Source organism: Triplophysa rosa, linkage group LG6, assembly GCF_024868665.1.
Source record: "Triplophysa rosa linkage group LG6, Trosa_1v2, whole genome shotgun sequence".
NCBI lineage: Eukaryota > Metazoa > Chordata > Actinopteri > Cypriniformes > Nemacheilidae > Triplophysa > Triplophysa rosa.
In genome coordinates this window covers 1,315,121-1,337,218 of record NC_079895.1, presented here as the reverse complement: position 1 = coordinate 1,337,218, position 22,098 = coordinate 1,315,121, and the positions used below count along the sequence as shown (strand labels likewise).

Genomic DNA, 22,098 nt, shown 5'->3' with positions numbered 1-22,098 from the left:
TCGACCAATCAGCGCTCGAATACACGAGAGGCGAAACTGTCCCAAACGTTTCCTGAATCCTGACTGTGAAACACGCAAATACTGCAATCTGACTGTCAGAGTTATAACACGCATACTTTATTTTCATTTTCTGTGTGACAGCTGCATTTTATGTTAGATATGTAGAATATAAAGAGCCAATCAGAAACCCCAACCCTTGACTGCCTGTTTATTTATCTGGGATTCATAACGCGTCTTTGGTGGGCAGTGTTATCATATACAGTAAAATACGTGCAGACAAATACTTTAAAATATTCAATATTAAACGTTTATTCAACAAATAAAGTATATTTGCACTTTTCTGTGATATCAATAAATAAAAAGGACTTTTATATCCTATTATTTAAATTATACACAATAATGACTAATATATCATCAGGTGATATTCACTTCACATATCACTTGATGATGTGCATGCTTTTATCATTCAAAATAGCACATACCTGATTCACAATGATTCAAACTTTTATTTAAGACACTTGATTTATTTCACATGTCTGCATTCCTTTCCAATATAAGAGCTTTACATAACAGTTTTTGACAGATTAAGTGCTAATTTATTTACAGAATATGATTCGTTACATTTTTGAAGTTACATTCTTTGGTGTACCTGCATTTTTATTCAGATCCAAACTTTGGAATAAAATGCTACTTTATAAATCATTACACGACTCTCTGGAATACCAGATTGTGATGGGCCAATAACATCATTCTGCAGTCAAATATTTTCTAATCAATATTTAATGTCTTTTATTTATTTGGTAACTAGCTGTGAAATATGCAGAATAATGCACAGTGAGCCCATCATTATTCTCCATTTGCATCAGGATCCTGAATGGAGGATCCCATCTTGTAATAATGACAAGCTGACTGGACATTATCCTTTATTTCAAGTGTATTTGTCTATTTATCCACGGTCATCTACAACAAGCATTAGTTTTACATCACAGCATCCTCTTTCTGGATAACTCGACACTATCCTGCATTGACAGCTCAGTAAGTGATTACTAACACCAGAAAACAACTGAAAACAGCAAAACTGATTGACATTACTAATATTAACTGTATGGTTTACGGATTTTAAACTTTAAAGGAAATTATAAGAACTTTGAGTAATAATGAGCTACTGACAAGTGTGTCAAAATGTCAGACACATGGCAGATGGGGGGACAATTTGAAAAAAAATCATATTTAAATATTGCTGCTTAAGCACCCTGATAAAAAAAATCACATTCAAGTTTCATTTCACAGTTAAAATAAATGCACCGTGTGGTTGAGGTCGTAGTTTTTGTTATAGCGTGTGTGTTTTCATGAGGATCAGAAGTCTGTTTTGTGACGCTGAGCAATGAGACGTAAAGCCTCGCGCTGGTACGGACACGCACATGTTTTGCTGCTCACTTCTTGCCACTGAAGAGGCTGAAGAGATGATGACATGCTCTCCACCTGCAATAAGACAAACTTAAGTGAGTTTTCTGTGTGTGAACCCAACACAAGTCTTACTTGTTACAGCTAAGCGCTTACTGGTCCTAAGGGACATTAAAATGCATCCAGATCAAAACTTTAGAATCTCAAACATATACTGTACAAGATCTTCTTTAAATATATTAACATGCGGCTCGTGTGGAGGTCACTGCAGATGTTTTGTTGAGCACATCTTTTAGGTTAATTTGTACAATTGCCTCTTTATACTGAGTTTGGAGATGTTTTAATTCATATTGAACATAAAAGAATATTTTATACTCACAATACTGTTTATCTGTGACATCACTGGACTGTGTTTGTCAAGATGAAGTGTGATAATCGTGACTTCCAGCCAGGCGTTGTCTGTGTTTCTGCTGTCATCTACATAACCCTTATAGACCTGAAGAAGAGAGGAACCACACACATCCTGTTCAGCACCTGCATGTTACACTCTTACATACACTATATACAGTATACAGGCTGTGCGATATATAGAGCGATTCTTGTGCTCTCAGTTCTCAATGAATTACGGTTAAATGCCGCCACATCCCAAAGCCAGAGGGCGCTCTTGCGCAGAAACTCAGAAAATGGGAAACAGAAGAAGAACGATTAGTTACAGGAAATGCCAATGGTCATATTCTATCGCTGTTCTTCAAACCTTTTCAGGTATTTTCATAATAATAAAGTATATTTACATGATGATGTTTGACGAGTGTTGCTGTTTCAAATGCACGTTCTAAACGACTCAATGTCGTAGTGATTTTAGATCGAGCAGTACTTCCTACTGATCAAAGAGACGTAACTTAGTTCACGGAAGAGCTGTGCATAAAACAGAGAATCGATTTAGACATCTAAATTAGCGTGAACCGCGATATATACCGCCCAGCATATATATATATATATATATATATATATATATATATTAGTGCTGTCAATCGATTAAAAAAATTAATCGGATTAATCACACATTTTTTCTGTGATTAATCACGATTAATCGCACATAACTATTATATTTTAAAATATACTTTTACATTTTAATAATTTCACATTTAATCTTCAAATTGATGTAGAAACAACATATTTCTTTAACAGCATCATTTTATGAAAGCTAGCATTTTGATATTAGTACTGTAACTGATGTCTCTATTAAATTGATTATTTTAACATGAATTATAGCCATTCAACAGTATAATTGAGAGCTCATGTAGGAAATATACAGAAATTGAAGGACACTTTACAGTCTTTAATGCTAAGTTATAAATTAAATGCAGAAGAATTCTCATTAAAGCTACAAAATCACATTGATTTCTTCTTTTATTTTGTTCTTTGATTAACATTAGTGACAGGAGTCACAGCAGCACGTTTAATAAGAGCGCGGCCCCTTTAAGAGCTGTCTCAGTACGCAGATCTGACCGTCACCGCACTCCCATTTTAACAACACTTTGCATTCATTTAAGATTTTATTTTACACTTTGAAGTCTTGCTTAAGAAAATGCTAGACAAAACGGGCTTTCTGACATAATCTTGTGTGGTTTTATCCATTCAAGCACGAAAGAGAACTGAACACGGATGCGCTGTCTGACAGAGATTCACCGACGCAGCCCTTAGCAGGTGACTGTTTACACCAGACTGGACCTCGCGTTGCGTTTTGCCGCGTCCCAGTTTAGAAGCGGTCTATCTCCATTGAACGCGTCAAAGCAACTGTTTCAAATCGCGCTTAAGTGGTTTAAAAGCCTGTACACGAATAAGAGCGTGATTACATAATGTAACGCTAGACAAAGTATGTCAAAACAAACGGATGCTGCGTTAATTGCGATAAATATTTTCTCACGCGTTAATTTGAAAAAATTAATCGCATGCGTTAACGTTGACAGCTCTAATATATATATATATATATATTCATCTTTCATATACCAACTGTTACTGAAAATTTTTTACTAAGGTCAAATAAATTATTGAATGAATCCCTCCTGAATTGATGTTTAAAAATATGTTAATATAAATTTAATAAAAAAATCAGATCCAACACAGGGCTGGTATCACAAAGAAATATGTCCCGATCATGATGGTTGTGTTTGTCTTTTCAATCAGTGAAGTTTTGCATCTTCTGGATTCATTCTCACCTGTTCTGCAGCCTGCAGTTCAGATTTGATCCTCTCATTTAACTTTTTACCCAGAATCCTCTCCAGTGTCTGTGACAGAGGCTCATTCGCTTTCACTTGACCCTGCAACAACATGTTTACGAAACAATGTTGTGTCTCTATTGGCTGTTGCAAATATATTATTTTTTATAAAGGGAAAACAATCATTCTTTTACTGTAAGTTAATTTTTTCCAAGGTCAGAAGTAACGTCAAATAATAGTAAATAAAATAGATTAGAAAAAAAAGTAATTTTCCAGGTGTTGTGTATTCTCACCCCTGGAAGACACCAGCACTTCTCTGCATCCTTCCAGACGGCGAGAAATTCCAGCGTTGCCTTTTCAGCATCACGCCATCTTTAGACAAAAAAAACCTCTTACACAAGCCTCACAAGCTTTGAACGGCATCTGAACTGAGACGCAGACGAAGGCAAATGCTAATCTGATATAATCTCATACGTGACGTGCAGACACACTGTTCTTATGTCTTTAGTAGAAAACTTCAATTTGATCTGATAAGAGATTAGATTTTAATTCCCTGTTATATGCGGTAAGGATCAGGACAAGAATGGGATTTTAATTCAGAGTGGGATACCTGGTGAGGATTGGGTGGATTTTTTGATTCAAACCGAGGGATTTAAGAGCCCCCTTTCCCCGTATCCCAGTCCTCCCCCCCGGATTCCTGTAAAATCCATTCAGGAGAATGAGAAACAAATGCCAGCAGAGGTATTAAAACACAAATGAAATGTTTTATGCTTCGCATACCTGTACTTGTCTAAAACTGAGGCGTCTGAACTGTTACTGTGAAGAGAAAGAGATTTTTTATTACGTAACATTGCCAGGAATACTAAAGGAAGCAATTTATGTTTTTTAATCTTACGTGAATGATAAGAGAAAATACTAATATAAAAATAAGATGACAATATTTGTGTTAAGAACAAGTTAATATCATGTTTAACTTCAAAGGGACAAAAGCCTTAATGTTGTCTTGGCTGTGCACGTATATTTTAAGCTTTAAATATTAAAGTTTATTTATTGATTTAATGAGTATCCTTCTTAGAAACTAAAAAATATAAGAAAGTATACTTTTTTAATATGTACTTATCAGAAAAATGTACTGTTTACTACTGCTACCCTTTAAGTATACTTAAAGTCCCCGTGAACCGGAAGTTGCGATTGTTTTACTTCCATATTCGGACACATTTCCGAGTGAAAAGGAATTTCAAAGGAGAAAATGAGTGGGCGTGGCTTGCGTTTTTCACTGCGAATTGATTGGATGTATAAAAACAGCCGTTGCATTTTGAAATGAAACTGGTGCAGACTGACAGTTGAAGGGGAGGAGTTAACTGACGCTCCACCCAAGCCGTCTAATTTACGTCATTTGAGATGGATCGGTATTACAGGGCGGAAGTGCATTTTCAGATTTGAACTCAAGATTATGAGGGTACATGAATTTTAAAAAGAAAATGACCCACATTGATAAGCTATTTAACTATAAACGCTGCAATATTTCATGAAAAAATAAGAATTGTTTTTTTTTATTTTTATTTCACTGGGACTTTAAGTACACTTCTAAAAATAAAAGGGTTTGTGTGTTAGATGTGTGATATTTTTTAATTAAAAAATTAAAATCCAATGAAACATACTCGCTTTCCTGCTGACTGTAAACTGGAGGGAGGTACGGCGTGAAGTTTGTCTAAAAGACCAAAACGTGTGTCAGACAAAATAAACAAAGACCAAACAGAACGTTGTTGAACTTCCTTCACAAGAGAAATGCATGAATGTTATCAGGCACCTCCCAGGACACTTTCTCTTCGGGCACGGGGAAGCGCGTCACATTACTGCCGGGATACTGCAGCTGACGTGCAAACGTGTGAGGAGCCTCGTCTTCTGTCTCCTGTCCACTGGAATCACCATCATCCCTGTCAAAGCTTCTACCTGCTGAATGAAAGCAGAAAAATACTGTATTTAAAACAAGTGAAAGTGCCCTTAACTGTAAAACATCAGCGATAATGAGTTTAATGCTGATGATCCGTATGGATGAGAGCCGATTTAAAAACACTCGGCATACTCAAAAGAGGCGGCTCCAGTTTGGATTTGTATCCCTGAGATTTCAGAGCGTCCACAATCCAGCGAAGAGCTTTGGTGGATTCAGAGACCTGTCAGAAGACAACAAACACACCAGATGACGCTCACACATGCTGACTGACATTAATGACATCTACATGTAGCGGTCATCACTGTAGAAGACCGTAGGAGTCTATACTGGACCTGATCTTCCAGCTTGTCGAGTCGTTTTGCCATCGTGGAGGAAACCATCTCCTGTTCCCTCTCCAGGAGTTCTGACATCGCTCCAACTCTGATACACATGAACATGTATCAAATCACAGCAAAAGCACAAAGCAAAATCTTTTAACCCGTACTCCTTACTTCTCAGCCGTGTCCTGGATTCGATGCTCGGTGCTCTGACTCTCCTCCTGACGTGCAGAAGACAGATAGTTATCCTTCATCAAAGCCTCCCATGACAGTAGCTCCTCTTCCTCTGTCTTCTCAAGCTCTCGTCCTGTGGAGAAACACAAACTTCACCCGAACGTCCCGTTATAAAAGTTTCTTTAGAAGAGTGACTCACGGAAGTGTTTGTGTTTTTGCGGTGGGGTACGCAGTAAGACTCCTTTGATGAAGATGATGAGATGACTGATCAGGATGAAGGGCGGAGGGAGAGCGGGACGGCTGTGATATTCTTTTATCAGCTCGTAGCGCTGGAACTTCCAGATGGTGTCTGTGTTATCCTGAACCTCTTGGAAGGTGTAGCTGTGATGGACAAACGTTTTTATCGGATAAAGTTTGGGTCAAATGCATGAATGTGTCTGTGTGTCTGGACAGTCGCTGACCTCAGGATAGCGATGAGGAGGTTGAGCAGCAGAATGTTGGCGAACAGCAGATAGACGCACAGCAGAATGATGGTCAGCCATTCTGGAAACGCCGGCACGTTCTCATCATTCAGAACGGGACATTTGGGCTTCATGGGATCAGAGGCGTTTACACTACAGCTGTTCATATCAAACTGAGTGTCTGGAGCACAAAGCACGCAGATCAGATCCGATTTAAATGATCTAACACAGTAATGTAGAAAGAAATATATTAAATTTAAAGTCCCAGTGAAATTCAAAATGACAATGCCTATTTTTTCATGAAATATTGCAGCATTTATTGTAAATAGTTTACCAATGTGGGTCGTTCTCTTTTTAAAATTCCTGTGTCCTCATAATCTTCAGTTAAAATCTGAAAATGCACTTCCGTCCTGTAGTGACTATCCATCACAATGACCTGTGTTAGACGGCTTGGGCGGAGCATCCGTTAACTCCTCCCCTTCAACTGTCAGTCTGCTGCCAGTTCCGTTTCAAAGTGCAACGCCTGTTTTTATACATTCAATCAAATCGCAGTGAAAGACGAAAGCAACGCCCACTATTTTTCCAATTCAAAATTCCATTTCACTCGAAAATGCATCAAGGTACCGAAGTAAAAACGATGGCAATTTCCAGTTCACGGGGACTTTAATTGTAGTATTAATAGATGTCACAATAGTAGCAACTATGAAGAGTCCAGATGCAAAACCCTCGAAAAGCCACCTAGGTCAAAATCTGATTACGATGTTGGGTGAATGCTCTTCACACACAGTATTGACCGTTTCATCGGACGCGCCTGACCCCCAGTTAACTTCCGGTTTGTGTTTGGCTAGTGTCTTATAATATAACTATTTATATTTTAATGTTAACATTAATTTGTATTATTATTTTACTGTATAATAATTGTATTAAATAATTGAATTTTGTTGTATGGTCATTTATTAAACAATTTGTTGAATGGGTCCTGTAGTTTGTTCGCATTTAATGAAACCTTCTAGTACACTGACATCTAGCGGTTGAGCTTGGTATCGCAGTCTAAACTCAAAATATTGGCGAGACAAGTTTAGCCAAGTAAAGCTTCATCTCGGCTTCTGTTGATTGTTATCAGAAATAATCTACAGGCGCTCTATTGTTTGTGAATGTGTACCGGAAGTTCAGTTGGGGTCACAAAGTAACGTTTGTTTATGTTGTTACGATGAAACCGTCTATACGTTACTCAAATATTTGATAATATATATTCTAAACACCTCACTCTGCCCGGTCTGAAATATCTGGTATTTGCTGAAAGTAAATGTGGGAGCCTGATGAAAAACGCTCATTCGGATTTAGAGCGCTCGCATCTGAACTCTTCATATACTCCATGGGGTAGTAGCCTTTATAAAAAAAACATGAAGTTCTCACTGTCTATATTAGTGGGGATGTTTCCGAATATGATGAGGTATGGTTCATATACAGCGCCGCGGATGATCCAGTCCAGTCTCTCTTCATTCTGAATCAGAATGCCCTGTTTAGCCACACCGTACGCCACCACCCAGATGCTCAACAGAAACATGAAGATGAACAAATCCATCATCTGTAAAGAGAAGATAAAATACATCATTCCCACTCATATCTGTCGGCCTTTCTGTCTATAGAATAACATGTTCTGTGACACGAACAACATAAGCATCAAACAAACATCTGTGACATTTCATGTCATTTTTTATCGTTTTTTAATAAAGACATTGAGTCAAGTGAACTCTTGGAAGATGAATGAAAATCTGAATCCTCTTTCAAAAGTGTAGATGTGAACAGAATACAGGAATGTCATGTGACCCACCATTCTCCTGACGATGATAATTTTGGGTCCCAGGGTTCTGCTGATGGTGAAGATGGCCATCAGTCTCAGACAGAATATGATGAAGTCGATGCACAGAAGAATTTTACCCACATAAAACACAGCGCTGGAGCCCTGAAGCCTGTCGGATCAAACACTGAGTTTATAATGAAGCAAAAAAGGGTTTAAAGGAATAGCTGAACCTTTCCTTTTCCTTTAAGCATTTATGAATCAAATGACATAGAATTGATGAAGAACTGTATTGAGTGAATGTGGTTTTGAGTTTTGCTCCGTGTCTTCACCTGCACACCAGGCCGGAGATGAAAAGCACTATTGACAGCACATCCAGAATGTTCCACACATCTTTGATATACATCTTTGCTTTCTTGCGAAAACCAGAACCATCAAAGTCGTGATAAAGCTGTGAAAAATCGTGTTTATATCTGTCAGTCCATACACGCAGAACAAACATGATAAGATTTAAACAACACCAAACACAGTTTTACATTTACTTGACATAGACTTTGTGTAATCGAGATAAGTATCAAAAAAGAAATTGAACGGCTAATGTGTTCTGTGTGGTTTGTAATTCCCTTACTACAGTAGACAGGAAAGCAGATAAAAAGACAAGATAAAGCAGAAAATAATGAAGGCTAAAGATTTTGTTTGAGAAACAATAGGATCTTGTTTATTGAAGTCTTTATTCCTGGAATGTGGAGCAAATCCCTTCGGATGAAAGAGTCTGCAGAAATGTGAAGGTCTCACCTGTCTAACCTCCTCACACACCAGTGAACCCAGCCAGATGTAAAGGAGAAGTTCTCTCCATGATGGAAATGTCTGAAAATCGATCATGAGCACCACGGCGAAGAGCCACAGAAAACCAAAATAAGCGGCGATATTCCAGTAAAACTTCACTTGAGGAGAATTAAAGAAACTCGTGAACCTGGAGCCACAGTTCAGAGGCGACAGAGCAGAATTCTGCGAAGACCTACAAAAGAAGAGAGCAAAAATCCTTTCATTCCTCAAAACTGCTTCTGTTCTGTTTTTAACTGTTGCGTATTCAGATGTTTGCATCATATTAAAACAGTGATGTATTCACACAGAACATTTTATTTTGAACAGACCGTAAACGATGCTTGATCTTGGAATCTGTGTATCCAGAACCCAGGGCCAGTTTCTGTTGCTCTGTCTTCTCTGCCTCTCTCTGAATATCTTCATCGCGTCTGTAAGACGACACACACCATCATTTATTTGAACAAACGTTGCATTTAAATGACATTTTATAGTAAGATCTCGGAGACCTCAAACATAAGACATGCAGCTTTTGTCATAGAGGACAAATGTGTTTTCAAGTTGTTGTTCAACATTAGGAAAATGAAGAAAAGTGGGGCTAATGGGTGATGTACTAAAATATATTCAAACACTGCCATCTAGTGGTGAATGTATGTAACGTCTCAAAGACGTGACGCAAAACAGAGGTGTCACAACAATGGTTTTCTAAATAATTGTGATATTAATAACCGTGATTATTGTGGTAATATTACACGTTACGAGAATAATGTCAACAATTCAGTGGCATTGTCTGATTGACACTTCATATAACAGGCGGTGGTTTTGCATATACATTCAGAATGGTCTCTCGTTTCCCCCCTTAATTTTTTGAGCCAAAAATAAAGAAAACACAAAATAAACTTAATAAAAGATTAATTTGAATATCATTTTTTACTTGTCAAAATGGAAAATTGTGTTAATATTGTTTTTTTATTTTGGCCACAATAACGTAGTTATTATAATCTGATATTGTGAGAGCCCTAATCCATGAGATTTAGTTATCAACTTTTCATTCAGATTTTTATCGTATCAAGTAATAAATATTTTTTACCTAAAGGTCAAGAAGCCCGTGTATATAAGAGGAAACAAGATCATGCAGAGCAGAATTTTCCAGTATGGATTGTCCACCGACAGCTCGCCGCACCAGATCTGTGTGAGAAGAGCCTGCAGACCACAGACAGAAAATAAAGATCTAACAGCTTCCTTTAGAAGACTCACACACTTCCCAAGACTCACCTGAACTCCTGAGTGAGCGATGAATCTTTTGTCGTCTGCCTCCAGAGCGAGCCACAGACTGGTGCATCTGCCCCACGACGGTGAGATACGGATGATCAGTTTCTGAGCTCGCTGAGGATCCCAGGCGTGACATTCACTGAAGACACCTGTGACACAAGGTTAAAGGTCACCTCAAACACAATGAAGCTCATGTCAGAGTCGACGGCACTCGTGTTTGAACGTACCGATGGCTTGGGTCTCGTAGTGGTCAGCGTGTCCTCTCATGTCCTTCGCTTCTTCACCGTCATGTTCTCCACTCTCCTGAGCCAGTTTCCTTAAAATCTTACTGGCTGCCAGAGCGGCTGCGATGCAGTCTCTGCACTACACACACACACGTCTGGTTTATTATCTCCGTGGGGACAGTCCAGAGGCGTCATGATTTTTATACTGTGCAAACTGTATATTGTGCCTACCCCTGAACCTAAACATCATAGAAATAGATTAAAATAGATTTAAAAGATTTTTTGTCCCCATGGTGACATGAGTTCCCATGAGTTGGTGTGTATTCAGGTTTAGGTATAAAAACAAGGCCACACACACACACACACACACACACACACACACACACACACGCACACACACACACACACACACACACACACATTAAGTTTCTAAATTCCTAAATTCAGTGTCACCTTCATGATGATACTCGCACAAAACGTTTCACAGCAACAGTAAAATAATAATCGGAGAACAAAACATGTCTTTACTCGTGACTCAGTACCTGTTCCCAGCCGATCTCCGCCAGCTCTCTGTTATTCTGTACCACAGCCCAGAGGAAGAGATCCCGACCCGGATCCCAAACCGTCTCCGCAATCCATTCTGCACCAGAACACGGAAGCTCAACCGACCCTTTGGATGGCAACTGATCCAAAACATCATTAAATGTCAGTAAAGCATAAATACGTATGAATAAATAAAACATAACATCAGCCTCGTACCAAAATAAGTAGCAGAATAATCACTTTTTTTAATGATTCCTTTATGATGATTTTCATCTAGGGTTTTACCCCCCCCCACATCCCATGACTGCAGAAATCTCAACACTGCATTACAGTAAAGAGAACCTGTGAATGTGAATGAGTAATGTAGAAGCGCGTCCCACCCCACACCATGATGATATACTGTAATGTGGTGTTCTTACAGATAAAGACACGTCATCTTTAGTCGTCTTCTGACGTGGCGGAGCGTACAGATGCTGAGTGAAGCTGCCCAACAGATGTCTCACTTCTTCAGACACGTGAGTCAATGAGATGTTCTTGCTGCCGGGGGCCGGAGGCTGACCCCTGCGGACCTGGACCCGTTTGACCAGCTTGCGCGTGAAGAAACAGGCGGGCAGATGGGCGTAGAGTTCACAGAGCCGGTCTTCATGTTCCAGAAACTGCTGAACACACACTCCGTTCTCCAGCAGGAGACGCACGAACTCCGGCTTATCTCCCACCAGAGCCGAGAACATGGCCGGGTGAAGATCGCTGGACTGAGACGTAATAAAGGAGCACTTTTTAAAACCTTTTTCTGACCACAAATGGGAATCAATACACCAGTGAATCTGTTTGAACACACCGTCCATTGACTCTCCTCGGTGAAAATCTCGCTCTCTGCGATGTCGACGCGGTTCCAGGCCACGGCTAACTCCAGCTGTCTCTCCCAGGACTGTCGACCCGTGCTGTCCTCACTCCTGGATGCTGAAGAGACACGTGTTTATACAGCCGAACATGAAGCACTTAAACCAGACCTCACCATTGGGATTGCCAACGTTTGCAGGATAGTGACACGAGATCTTTCAAAGATATTTTTGGCAATTTCATTTGGTCATTTCAGACGATGACAATAAACCAGATGCAGAACTCTACCTTCAATGCTGTTTTCTAACTGATGTCTATGAAGAAAACTGCCATTTTAAAGGGACAGTTCACCAAAAATGAAAATCCTGTCATCATTTACTCACCCTCTCGTCATTTCAAAAACCTTTACGATGTTCTTTCTTCCGCAGAACACAAAAGAAGATATTTTGAAGAATGTTGTTAACTGGACCCCATTCACTTCTATTGTACGGACACAAAACCGATGCAGGTGAATGGGGTCCAGTCCAGTTAACAGCATTCTTCAAAATATCTTCTTTTGTGTTCTGAGGAAGAAAGACAGTCACACAAGTTGAAAAAAAGTGATGACAGAATTTTTCTTTTTGGGTGAACTGTCACTTTAACCTACATTGGGACAGACAGAATTTCTGAGCACACACAACTGTTGGAGACCATCATTTTGTGTGTCAGTCAGATGATTTCTGTATCTAAAGGGACCGTTTTTGCTCAGAATACGCGACGATGTAGACCAGACTTCATACACAAAGATCTATTGCAGCACTGTTCGTTCAATATTACACAAAGCAAGAGAAAAAACACTTAGGAGCACTTAGGAGATGAGCGATCGATCAATAACAGCAGACGCTATCAGCATCCTCCATCAGAGATGGGACTGGAATCTCCAGGAAAGATGATGAGGATATTTAGACCAGACTGAGATGCATGCTTGATCTGAACGAGCCAAAAATAGATTTCTTTCTATGACTATACTAAACTTTATATAACTATAATGTACGCTAACTCTTTCACAAAGACATCTAGGTTATTTAGCACAGAATAGTTTAACACACACTGACATACTCATCCATCATTCTTTACCCAAGCCTCAGTTTTATCCATAGACATCAGACCATTACCACAGTAATCCAATTACATCTGAGCGGAAATGTAATAAAAAATGAGGATGACTTGAACCTTTGAGCAGAGCTTGCAGGATGGCCACATCGACGTCGCTGTTTTTCTCCTCATCGAAACGAAACACAGTCAGCAGATGAGCCATCCGGATTATATCCTGAATCTAAAGAAAGTCAAAATAAACATTTACCGTTTACAGTGCATTTATAATATTGAATACGGACTGATTCAGTGAGCCGTTACATGGATTCAAACAAGAACTCATAAAGGGATAATTCATTTAAAAATAATGAAATCATCATTATGAGTTTCTTTCTTCTGCAGAACACAAAAGAAGATATTTTGCAGAATGTTGATAACCAAACAACTCCATTGACGTCCATTGAATGAACTTAAAAACCACTGAGACATTTCTCAAAATATCTTCTTTTGTGTTCCACTGAAGAAAGAGTCTCATACAGATTTACAACCACACGAGAAGAAATAAATGAAGACATTTTTATTTTATAGTGAACTGTCTGATGTGAATGATGTGTGTGAGTGTTTTCGACTGATTCATTCAAATGAACCGATTCATTTGTGTCATTGCCAGAGGTGGACTGCAGTATTTTTAAAAAATGTATGCAGTATTTAAAGTATTTTACTCGAGTAGCCTACATTTTCAATGATCTATACTTAATCAGAGTGTTTTTACATTTGACTTTTAACTTGGCTACATTATAAATCATTATTTCATCATTTTTACTCCACGACATTTCATGCATGTCATTTCTTAATTACTTAAGTATTAAAGATATACACGTAAAATGTAAAAAAAAGTATTTATGCATAGTGAAGTACTGTAAAAAGTATATATGAAGAGTTTGGTTCCAAAATGAGATAACTGTATTTTTTGAGTTATTATGGCTTAAATCAAAACAAACCAACTGCATTTTGATTTATATTAATTGGAAGGCGCAATAAAAAAACATGATTTTTGAAATATTTAAAAATTTGGAACCAAACTCTTCATATGCTTTATAATGTAGTACGTAAAATTGCATTTTGAAAAGTAAAAACACTTGAAAATGTCCTTTCTGTCCATCTGTGATATTCTGTGGATGAATCAGACTTAAGTAGACAGACAGATTGTTTGATTTGTTGAATGGTTTGATGATTTGTAACTGTGATATGTGCTGTGTAATTGTGGCAAATGAATCAGCCACGAGTAGTGAATCTTGTGTGAAATGAGTCGTTCTGTGTCATCACCTTCTTGGTCCACTCAATGATCTGCACCTCAGAGAATGTCTTGTACTCTTGTGCAAAAAACCTCTTCAGCAGCTGGTTAATAAGGACCAAAGTGACCTTTGACACAGGCAGAGACGCCACCTGAGCGATGACGTCCGCCAGACGGCCGGATCCCTCCAGGACCACACACGGCGTGTTGTTTAGCATGGAGTTATAGATGGTCTGTAAGTGTTGAATTAAAAGAGCCTTCAGCTGCCATCTGAGGTTTTAGAAAGGGTTAAAAGTGATAACATTCAAATCTCACGTTTAGAGTTCCTGGTCCACCCTCCAGCACCACACAGACCACCGGGACGGTCACGCCGCTCTCTGTTGGAAACACACAATTCTCACAAACTACCTGATGACGCAGCTTTACACAGTGCTGTTTATATCACTTCACCTCGTTTTCCCAACGGCTGCTGAGAGATCAGTTTCTCCAGTCGAGCTCGCAACTCAATTTCAACTCCGTAGCGTCCGTGAGTGCCGTCATCCACCAGAAGAAAGTGAGAGTGATTTATATCCAGACAAGAGAGCCGTCCCTGACCCGCTTCATCCAGACTGTAATCCGCAGGAAAACAACCCTGACAAACATAAAAAACACAAATATAAACTCCCACTGGAGCTACTTTAACATCAATCAATATCAAAATTCCACGACTGACTCAAAATAGCAAATGAACCCGAAAAAGACCATTTTTTTAGTATCTCAATTATTTCTTTTATAAATCGATGAGATTAACTGAAGAGAAAACATAAGCTTTTGCTTAAAGCGACAGTGCACCCCAAAATGAACATTCTGTCATCATTTACTCACCCGAAGTTCTTCCAAATCTGTATACAATTCTTTGTTCTGACGAACACAAAGGAAGATATTTGGAGGAATGTCAGTAACCAAACAGATCTCACCCCCCAGTTACTGCCATGTAGGGAAAATAAACACTACGAGAGTCAGTTGGGCATGAGATCTGTTTGGTCACTGACATTCTTCCAAATATCTTCCTTTGCGTTTATCGGAAAACAAAAAAAGTATACAGTATGGAAGAACTAAATGATGACAGAATTTTCGTTCTCATCTGCGTTTCAGATATTTCTCCTCAAAAAAGAGTCAGAAATCTCACGAATGTCATTAGAGTTTCAACAATGTGTCAAACTGAGCTCAGATTTGTCAAGTCTACAATCAAAAGGCAATACTATTGATGTTCTCAATACGAACTCAAGTTTAGTCAAAACGATTCCCTTCAGAGACTGAATAAAAGCCTTTGTTATTCATTTATCATTCATGTCTAACCTAATGTTATTTTCTCTAAATGCCATTATTGATGGAGTACATTTATACTGTAGCAATGTTTCATACACTCAAACAGCTCAGTATAATGTACTGTGTCGATTCAGTGTAAAGAGCTGCACATCTTTAAAGTCCCAGTGAAATTAAAAATGACAATTCTTATTTTTTCATGAAATATTGCAGCATTTATAGTACAAAGCTTATCAATGTGTGTCATTTTCTTTTTAAAATTAATGTATCCTCATAATCTTGAGTTAAAATCCGTTAACTCCTCCTTTTCAACAGTCAGTCTGCTGCTGCTAGTTTCATTTCAAAATGCAATGGCTGTTTTTATACATCCAATCAAATCGCAGTAAAAAATGCAAGCCACGCCCACTAATTTTCTCCTTTGAAATTCCTTTTCACTCGGAAATTCTACGGAAGTAAAAACGATCGCAACGTCCTGTTCACGGGGACAGGTGAGTGAAACATCTCACCTCAGGATGAACGAGCGTGTGGCGTTTGTGAATGATACCCCAGGTTGCTACACCGATGACCACGATCTGTCCCTCCATCGAGCTGTTACTGAGTGTGTAATCTCTCACGGCCATTCCCACGTGCTTCATCACACCTGCGTGTGTACCACCTGTCAGGATCCATGCACCTGTCGCAGGGAAACAGTAGTGTGAGAGAGAGAGAGAGAGAGAGAGAGAGAGAGAGAGAGAGAGAGAGATTGTGGTCTGGACTCTCAGGTCATCTGTACTGTACCGGTGGTCTGGGCCACTTTGATGAGACCCCGGCGGAACTTGTCCTTCAGTTGACTCTTTATGCTAAAGTTTTTGGCTCCGCCCGTCACTGATATCAGAAGATTGGGAGGACGCAGTTTCCAGTGTTCTGTCATCAGCTGGTACAGACTCTCAGGCGGCGTGTCCATCGACACCCGAACATACTACACACACAACACAAGCTCTTCAATAAATCCACTGAGTAAGACAAACATCTCAAACAAATATGATTTTTTTCTGAAAGCAGTTCCATGCTGCAATTTTCAAGTATAACTGGATATTGCATATAATAAAAACACAACCTAATTTGACCTTTTTTTGTTTTATTTAAGGTTTATTCAAATTTTTAATTATTATAATTTTTTTATATATATGTTTTATATAAATGTATATATATATATATTTTAGTTTTATAAAATAATTTCATTTACTTTTTCATTACATTTTTTTGTTTAATGTTTCATTTAATTTCGGTTAATAAATTTAATGTCTGAAATTATTTCACTTTATTGCTAAGTTTTGTTTAGTTTCAGTTCAAATGTTTATTTTAAATTCAGTTATAAAACAGTCAGTTCTGGTCCTTGATTCTGATTGGTTGAGCCGAGTTCTAAGCCGTTATAAAATATACCCCGATACGCATTACATAGTCTAAATATCACTTTATTTACTTTAGTTTACGAAACGCATGCCACAACACCCTTAGCTGTTATAAAATGCACTGTAACCCACTGCTTCTTGGGGCTTATTGCTTTAATAATATTCAGGCCTATATTTGATTTGATTTCAATGAAAAGAAATGTGAAAGTTAATCAGAAATGCTTTAGACAACTATACGGTTGTGTATTCATTCTATACATTCTAATACATTCTATTTGAATTTTTGTGATTTTACGCTTTACTAGAAGAACATGTCTGGTGTTTTTTTACCTTCCCCGTTTTCTGTCCAAAGCCCCCAAATCTGATATCTCCGTATGCATCAGTGGGTTTCTCTCTGATGTGTCTGTGAGAGCTCCATTCTTCTCCCACATAATGCTCGGGTTTGATGGCCTCATCGCTGTGCTCCACCTTTGGGTATCCGCACTTACAAATCCCCTCGCTGTCAATGATAATCCACGTTATCCACACACGAGTAACATCCCAACAACACACACACACAATCTGAATGACACACATGTGGTGTTTCAAGTTTACTTTTGTTCACGGGACAATAAAACTGAGTTTCATTATGTAATACTATAATGCAAAAGAGATAACACATATAACAGAATAAGACACTTAAAGTGTGTAGAATCACACCCAAAATAAAACTTCCATCATGATTTATGTTATGTTATGTTGCTTGTTCTTTTATCACAGAATGTAAATAAGCTGAAAGGATCTTTACGGAGCATTCCTTAAAACAGTTCAATGTGATTGTGGGCACAAAAAAATGCTTAATAAAAGCATAATAAAATATTTAAAAATAAAATCTTACAAATACTCACACAGAGCGAGATAAAACGGCTAATATGAAATTAACTCAAAAATATATTGAATAAATATTTATTCATTATACAAATTTACGGCACTTAAATTTTTTATGTGTCTTTTCAAGGCCTGTAAATCCCAGTTATAAATTTCCAGATTTTCTGGAAATTGACCACAGAGTTTATTTTTGGGTAAATGTATTTAAAATCCTACGAGATTTTAGACTATAATAATGAAACTGGGTTTGTTTGATCTGTGATCTGTACTTTAAGCATTATAAAGTGAGTTCAGTAAAGTCAACACGCACGCACGCACGCACGCACGCACACACACACACACATGTACCTGACATCCTCCTCATAGAAACAGCAGCTTTTCTTCTTGATGTTTTCTTTAATCCAGGAGGAAATCGAGCAGCGCTGAAAAGAGGAAGAGTGTGAGAGGTATCGAGCACCTTTAAAAGCACTCACAGCCAGCGTTTGCACGACAACCGGCTCAACTGCTGTCTCATCCATGCTCACCATCAGAGACAGTGGGAGTGAAATGAAGGAGAGAGGGAGAGAGAGAGAGAGAGAGAGAGGGAGAGAGAGAGAGAGAGAGAGAGAGGGAGAGAGAGAGAGAGAGAGAGAGAGAGAGAGAGAGCATGGACGGGACAGACTGCAGTGATGTCATTTACATGAGACGAGAGCATCAGAGAGACAAACATTACTGACCACAAGACACTCAAATCTGTCACAACAATAATAAATCATTGAATTTAAAGAGCTCATATGATGATTTAATGAAAAATTACATTTAAATTATGACTTTTATCACATCAAGTCAAAAGAATGGTATGACATTTTTCTATGTGCTGTTCATGAATTGTCTTGTGTTTCATAATGTTTTTACTGTTTAAATCAGGTGAAAACAGTAGACATGCTGTAATAATTGTGTGGTGTTCATAGTTTATCATTTTTTGTAATCAACTTGACATTTAAATGTGTGAAAATAGGTGTGACAGTTAGAGCTCCGTGTATATTATTAGAATTGCATGAAAAATACATATTTTACACATCTACTCATAAATACAAAGTCTCATTTCAATGTTTACCAACAAATTGTTGAGTTGGAGTTTTCCAAACTGCAGATTGCTGAGGTTTGTTGGGTGAACTTTCTCTTCTGATGTGCACAGCATTTCTGTGGACCAAAGATCATCTGTCACTTATAAAACATGCCGTAAAGATACTTCCCAAACCATAGCAGACCTTAAATCTGACTGAATGCTATGTGGCATCACATAAACCAACAACTGAAACCTAGATGCAAGAACGTGTTCTGATAGTGCAGTATACAGTACTCAATAAACATTTAAAGACAATACAATTGCATGTTCATTTAGCATTTCCTAAATTGGAAATACAGTAAGTATTCTTTTACCTTCAACTTTTTTTGTTCTTTAAGCAATCACAGGTTCATACAAACACCAGAGTTACCGGGTGAAGAAAAGTCAGTAAAATAATGAAACTCGAGCGATGTATTCTAGACACCCACGCAAGTTACCACAGTAATAGTCACTAAGTGACATTGAAAGCTTTACATGGTTCACATTACAGAATGTAGAAAACATGAATGCTTCTTAAGCGTCTGCGTTATCTGTCGTTCTTTCACACACTGACTGAACATTGACCAAAACTAGACAAACGCTGAATTAACTTTTAAAACAATACTGTAATCTAAAATCCCACATGTTCATCTTTAAAGAGATAGCATAGTTCATGTCAAACCTGTATGAGTTTCTTTCATCTTCAGAACACAAAAGAAGATATTTAACAACACTGAACCCCATCGACTTCCATTGTATGAACACAAAACCACTGAGACATTTATCAAAATATCTTCTGTTGGGTTCCCCTGAAGAAAGACTTGTGGATTTGAATGACATGAGTGAATGAGTTAAATAAAATGACATAATTTTTCTTTTTGGGTGAAAAATAAATCCATAAAAATATTTTTTTGCAACAGAAAACATATTTTCTGTACTAACAGATTTTACAGTATTATGTTGTTGTGTTTGTAGTGTAAACTGAAGCTCAATGTATGCTCTATTTACTGTCAGCTTTTTATTCTTATGTGCATTTTTTTTACATATTATAAGAAAATAAAAATCTCTGATAAGATGTAGTTTGCCTTTTTGCCAGGTTTAATGTGTTCTCCTACATTTTGTACCACACCCCTCATATTTTGATGGTTAAATCAAACCTAAGGGAGAATTTAAAGCAAATTTCGTACAAATATGACTTTGCTCCAAACATCGCTTTTGGACACTACTATTTGCGATGGCAACCCTTATTTTAAAGTCCGTTGCGATCGTTTTTACTTCCGTATTTTGACGCATTTCCGAGTGAAATGGAATTTCTAATGAGGACAAATAGTGGGCGTGGCTTTCGTCTTTCTCAGCGATTTGATTGGATGTTTAAAAACCGCCGTTGCATTTTGAAATGGAACTGGCAGCAGACTGACAGTTGAAGGGGAGGAGTTAACAAATGCTCCGCTCAAGCCGTCTATGATACGTCATTTAAGATGGATAGTCAATACAGGAAGTAAGGGCAATAGGCTCGTTTGAGATGGCCAAATTCTGCGCAGAACCGATCACCGGTGATCAGCGCGAGATGCATGCCGGTAAGAAATGTGTCCGAGTTACGTCCGCCTTGCTCTGATGTCATGCTTGACGTGTGTCAAAAAACTCTCGCGACGGCCAGGCGACTGTGTCGGGTTCTTCAGTCGGGCGCAGTTGCTCTCCACCTACTGCGCTGAGGAAAAGCACGATGGGAAACCACAATGTCAGCTGATATCTTTTTTCTTAAGCGTTCCATTAATAAGTCCATTAACTGAAGTAGGTTTTGAGATTTATATGTGGAAAAAACACACCTATATGTGAAATATATAGTGCTCATAACCACCTTGATGTAAAAGCAGTGGCAATTCAATTGCATAGATTTCATCTGCGATAAAAAGCGCTTTTTTATTAAAGTATAACAAAACATTACAAAACAAGATGGTATACAGTTTACATTCAAAAACAGACGAGAAAAAATAATAAAAGATAATACAAACCAAACAACAAAAACAAAAAAAGAAAGAAAAAAATAAAAATGTTCAATCCATCCATATTAATAAATTCAAAACAAGAAATATTATTTATATTATCGAATAAATCTAACAAAATTCCAGCTTTTTATTATTTGCTTTTGACAGCATTTTTTTAAATATTGTCCCAAATAATTCTTAAATACTACAAACAATAAAAAAAATACATTTGGGAATTAAATTCTTAGCTGACAAAAGTAAGTTATTAATATTTAAAAAAAGTTTGACCTCCTTTTTCACAGTTTCCATATTACATTTTTTTATAATTCACAACATTTGACTAATTTAACCACAATTATTGCACTTTGTCCAGGAATTAAAGCAAAATATGCTCTGAAAAAATAGGGTCTGTGTTTTCTGGAAATGAGTTACAGAGTTTACACAATATAGGAACTCCCCAGAAGGATTAATATTACATACAATTTTGAAATGTATATACTTTTTTGGGATACACTGGAAACTTGAAATAGGAGGTTCTAAGTTGAAGCATTAGTTTGTCAAAGAACATATCAAAATTACATACAGCTTTCGTACAGCTTTGACATGGTTGAGAGTTTGTCTAATATACGATTTAGAACATTTCTCACTTTTAAACTCAGTCGGCCCAAGAAAAATGCGATAAAAAACGTGAACGCGATCTATTCCATTGCTGACGTTTCCAGTCGAATCGGCGCGATTTGGGAAGAGTCCGTCTTGCCTGCGCTGTTTTCACTCCTCCGCTTACTGCAGCCGCCTACTCTCGTCTTCTCTTCAGGCGAGGCGAGGTGCAGCTCAAACAAGCCTATTTTCAGATGTTAGCTAAAGATTATGAGGGCACACGAATTTTAAAGAGAATGGCCCACATTGATAATTTATTTACAATAAACGCTGCAATATTTCATGAAAAAATAGGCATTGTCATTTTTAAATTCACGGGGACTTTAAATGACATCGACTGCATTTAGTAATATTGCGTTAGAAACGTTTCCATCTAAAGTTGATGAGAGACGCATTTGGTTACTGTT

At 37.9% G+C, this 22,098-nt stretch overlaps 1 protein-coding gene across 2 annotated transcripts; it reads right to left on the bottom strand.

The window, feature by feature from the left end:
• Positions 1 to 348: 348 nt before the first annotated feature.
• trpm2 (transient receptor potential cation channel, subfamily M, member 2) lies at positions 349 to 18,489 on the bottom strand. Of its 2 annotated transcripts, XM_057335626.1 has the most exons (32): positions 18,311 to 18,489; positions 17,426 to 17,594; positions 16,482 to 16,662; positions 16,211 to 16,377; positions 14,850 to 15,030; positions 14,715 to 14,776; positions 14,432 to 14,632; positions 13,244 to 13,346; positions 12,030 to 12,151; positions 11,611 to 11,943; positions 11,191 to 11,331; positions 10,652 to 10,787; positions 10,428 to 10,573; positions 10,243 to 10,355; positions 9,485 to 9,583; positions 9,126 to 9,348; positions 8,663 to 8,781; positions 8,364 to 8,502; positions 7,946 to 8,117; positions 6,530 to 6,710; positions 6,268 to 6,449; positions 6,069 to 6,201; positions 5,910 to 5,997; positions 5,710 to 5,797; positions 5,434 to 5,579; positions 5,285 to 5,334; positions 4,404 to 4,439; positions 4,234 to 4,320; positions 3,917 to 3,995; positions 3,624 to 3,725; positions 1,784 to 1,900; positions 349 to 1,482 (listed from the first exon to the last, which is right to left on the bottom strand). In XM_057335626.1, the coding sequence occupies exons 1-32, from the start codon at positions 18,487 to 18,489 to the stop codon at positions 1,357 to 1,359; spliced, it is 4,401 nt and encodes a 1,466-aa protein (XP_057191609.1). In that variant the 3' UTR covers positions 349 to 1,356. The 2 variants fall into 2 exon arrangements, with proteins under 2 accessions (XP_057191609.1, XP_057191610.1); XM_057335627.1 differs by lacking the exons at positions 16,211 to 16,377; positions 16,482 to 16,662; positions 17,426 to 17,594; positions 18,311 to 18,489 and having other exon boundaries at positions 351 to 1,482; positions 14,845 to 14,870.
• Between the last annotated feature and the right edge of the window lie 3,609 nt (positions 18,490 to 22,098).

Bases quoted from the DNA above. Each gene is read 5' to 3' on its own strand.
- trpm2 (XM_057335626.1), bottom strand. From the start codon at position 18,489: ATGGTGAGCATGGATGAGACAGCAGTTGAGCCGGTTGTCGTGCAAACG. The intron at 16,378-16,481 runs GTACAGTACAGA...TCCCTGCGACAG, and splicing joins CAAAGTGGCCCAGACCACCG to GTGCATGGATCCTGACAGGT. The intron at 3,996-4,233 runs GTATCCCACTCT...TTTTGTCTAAAG, and splicing joins ATCCACCCAATCCTCACCAG to ATGGCGTGATGCTGAAAAGG.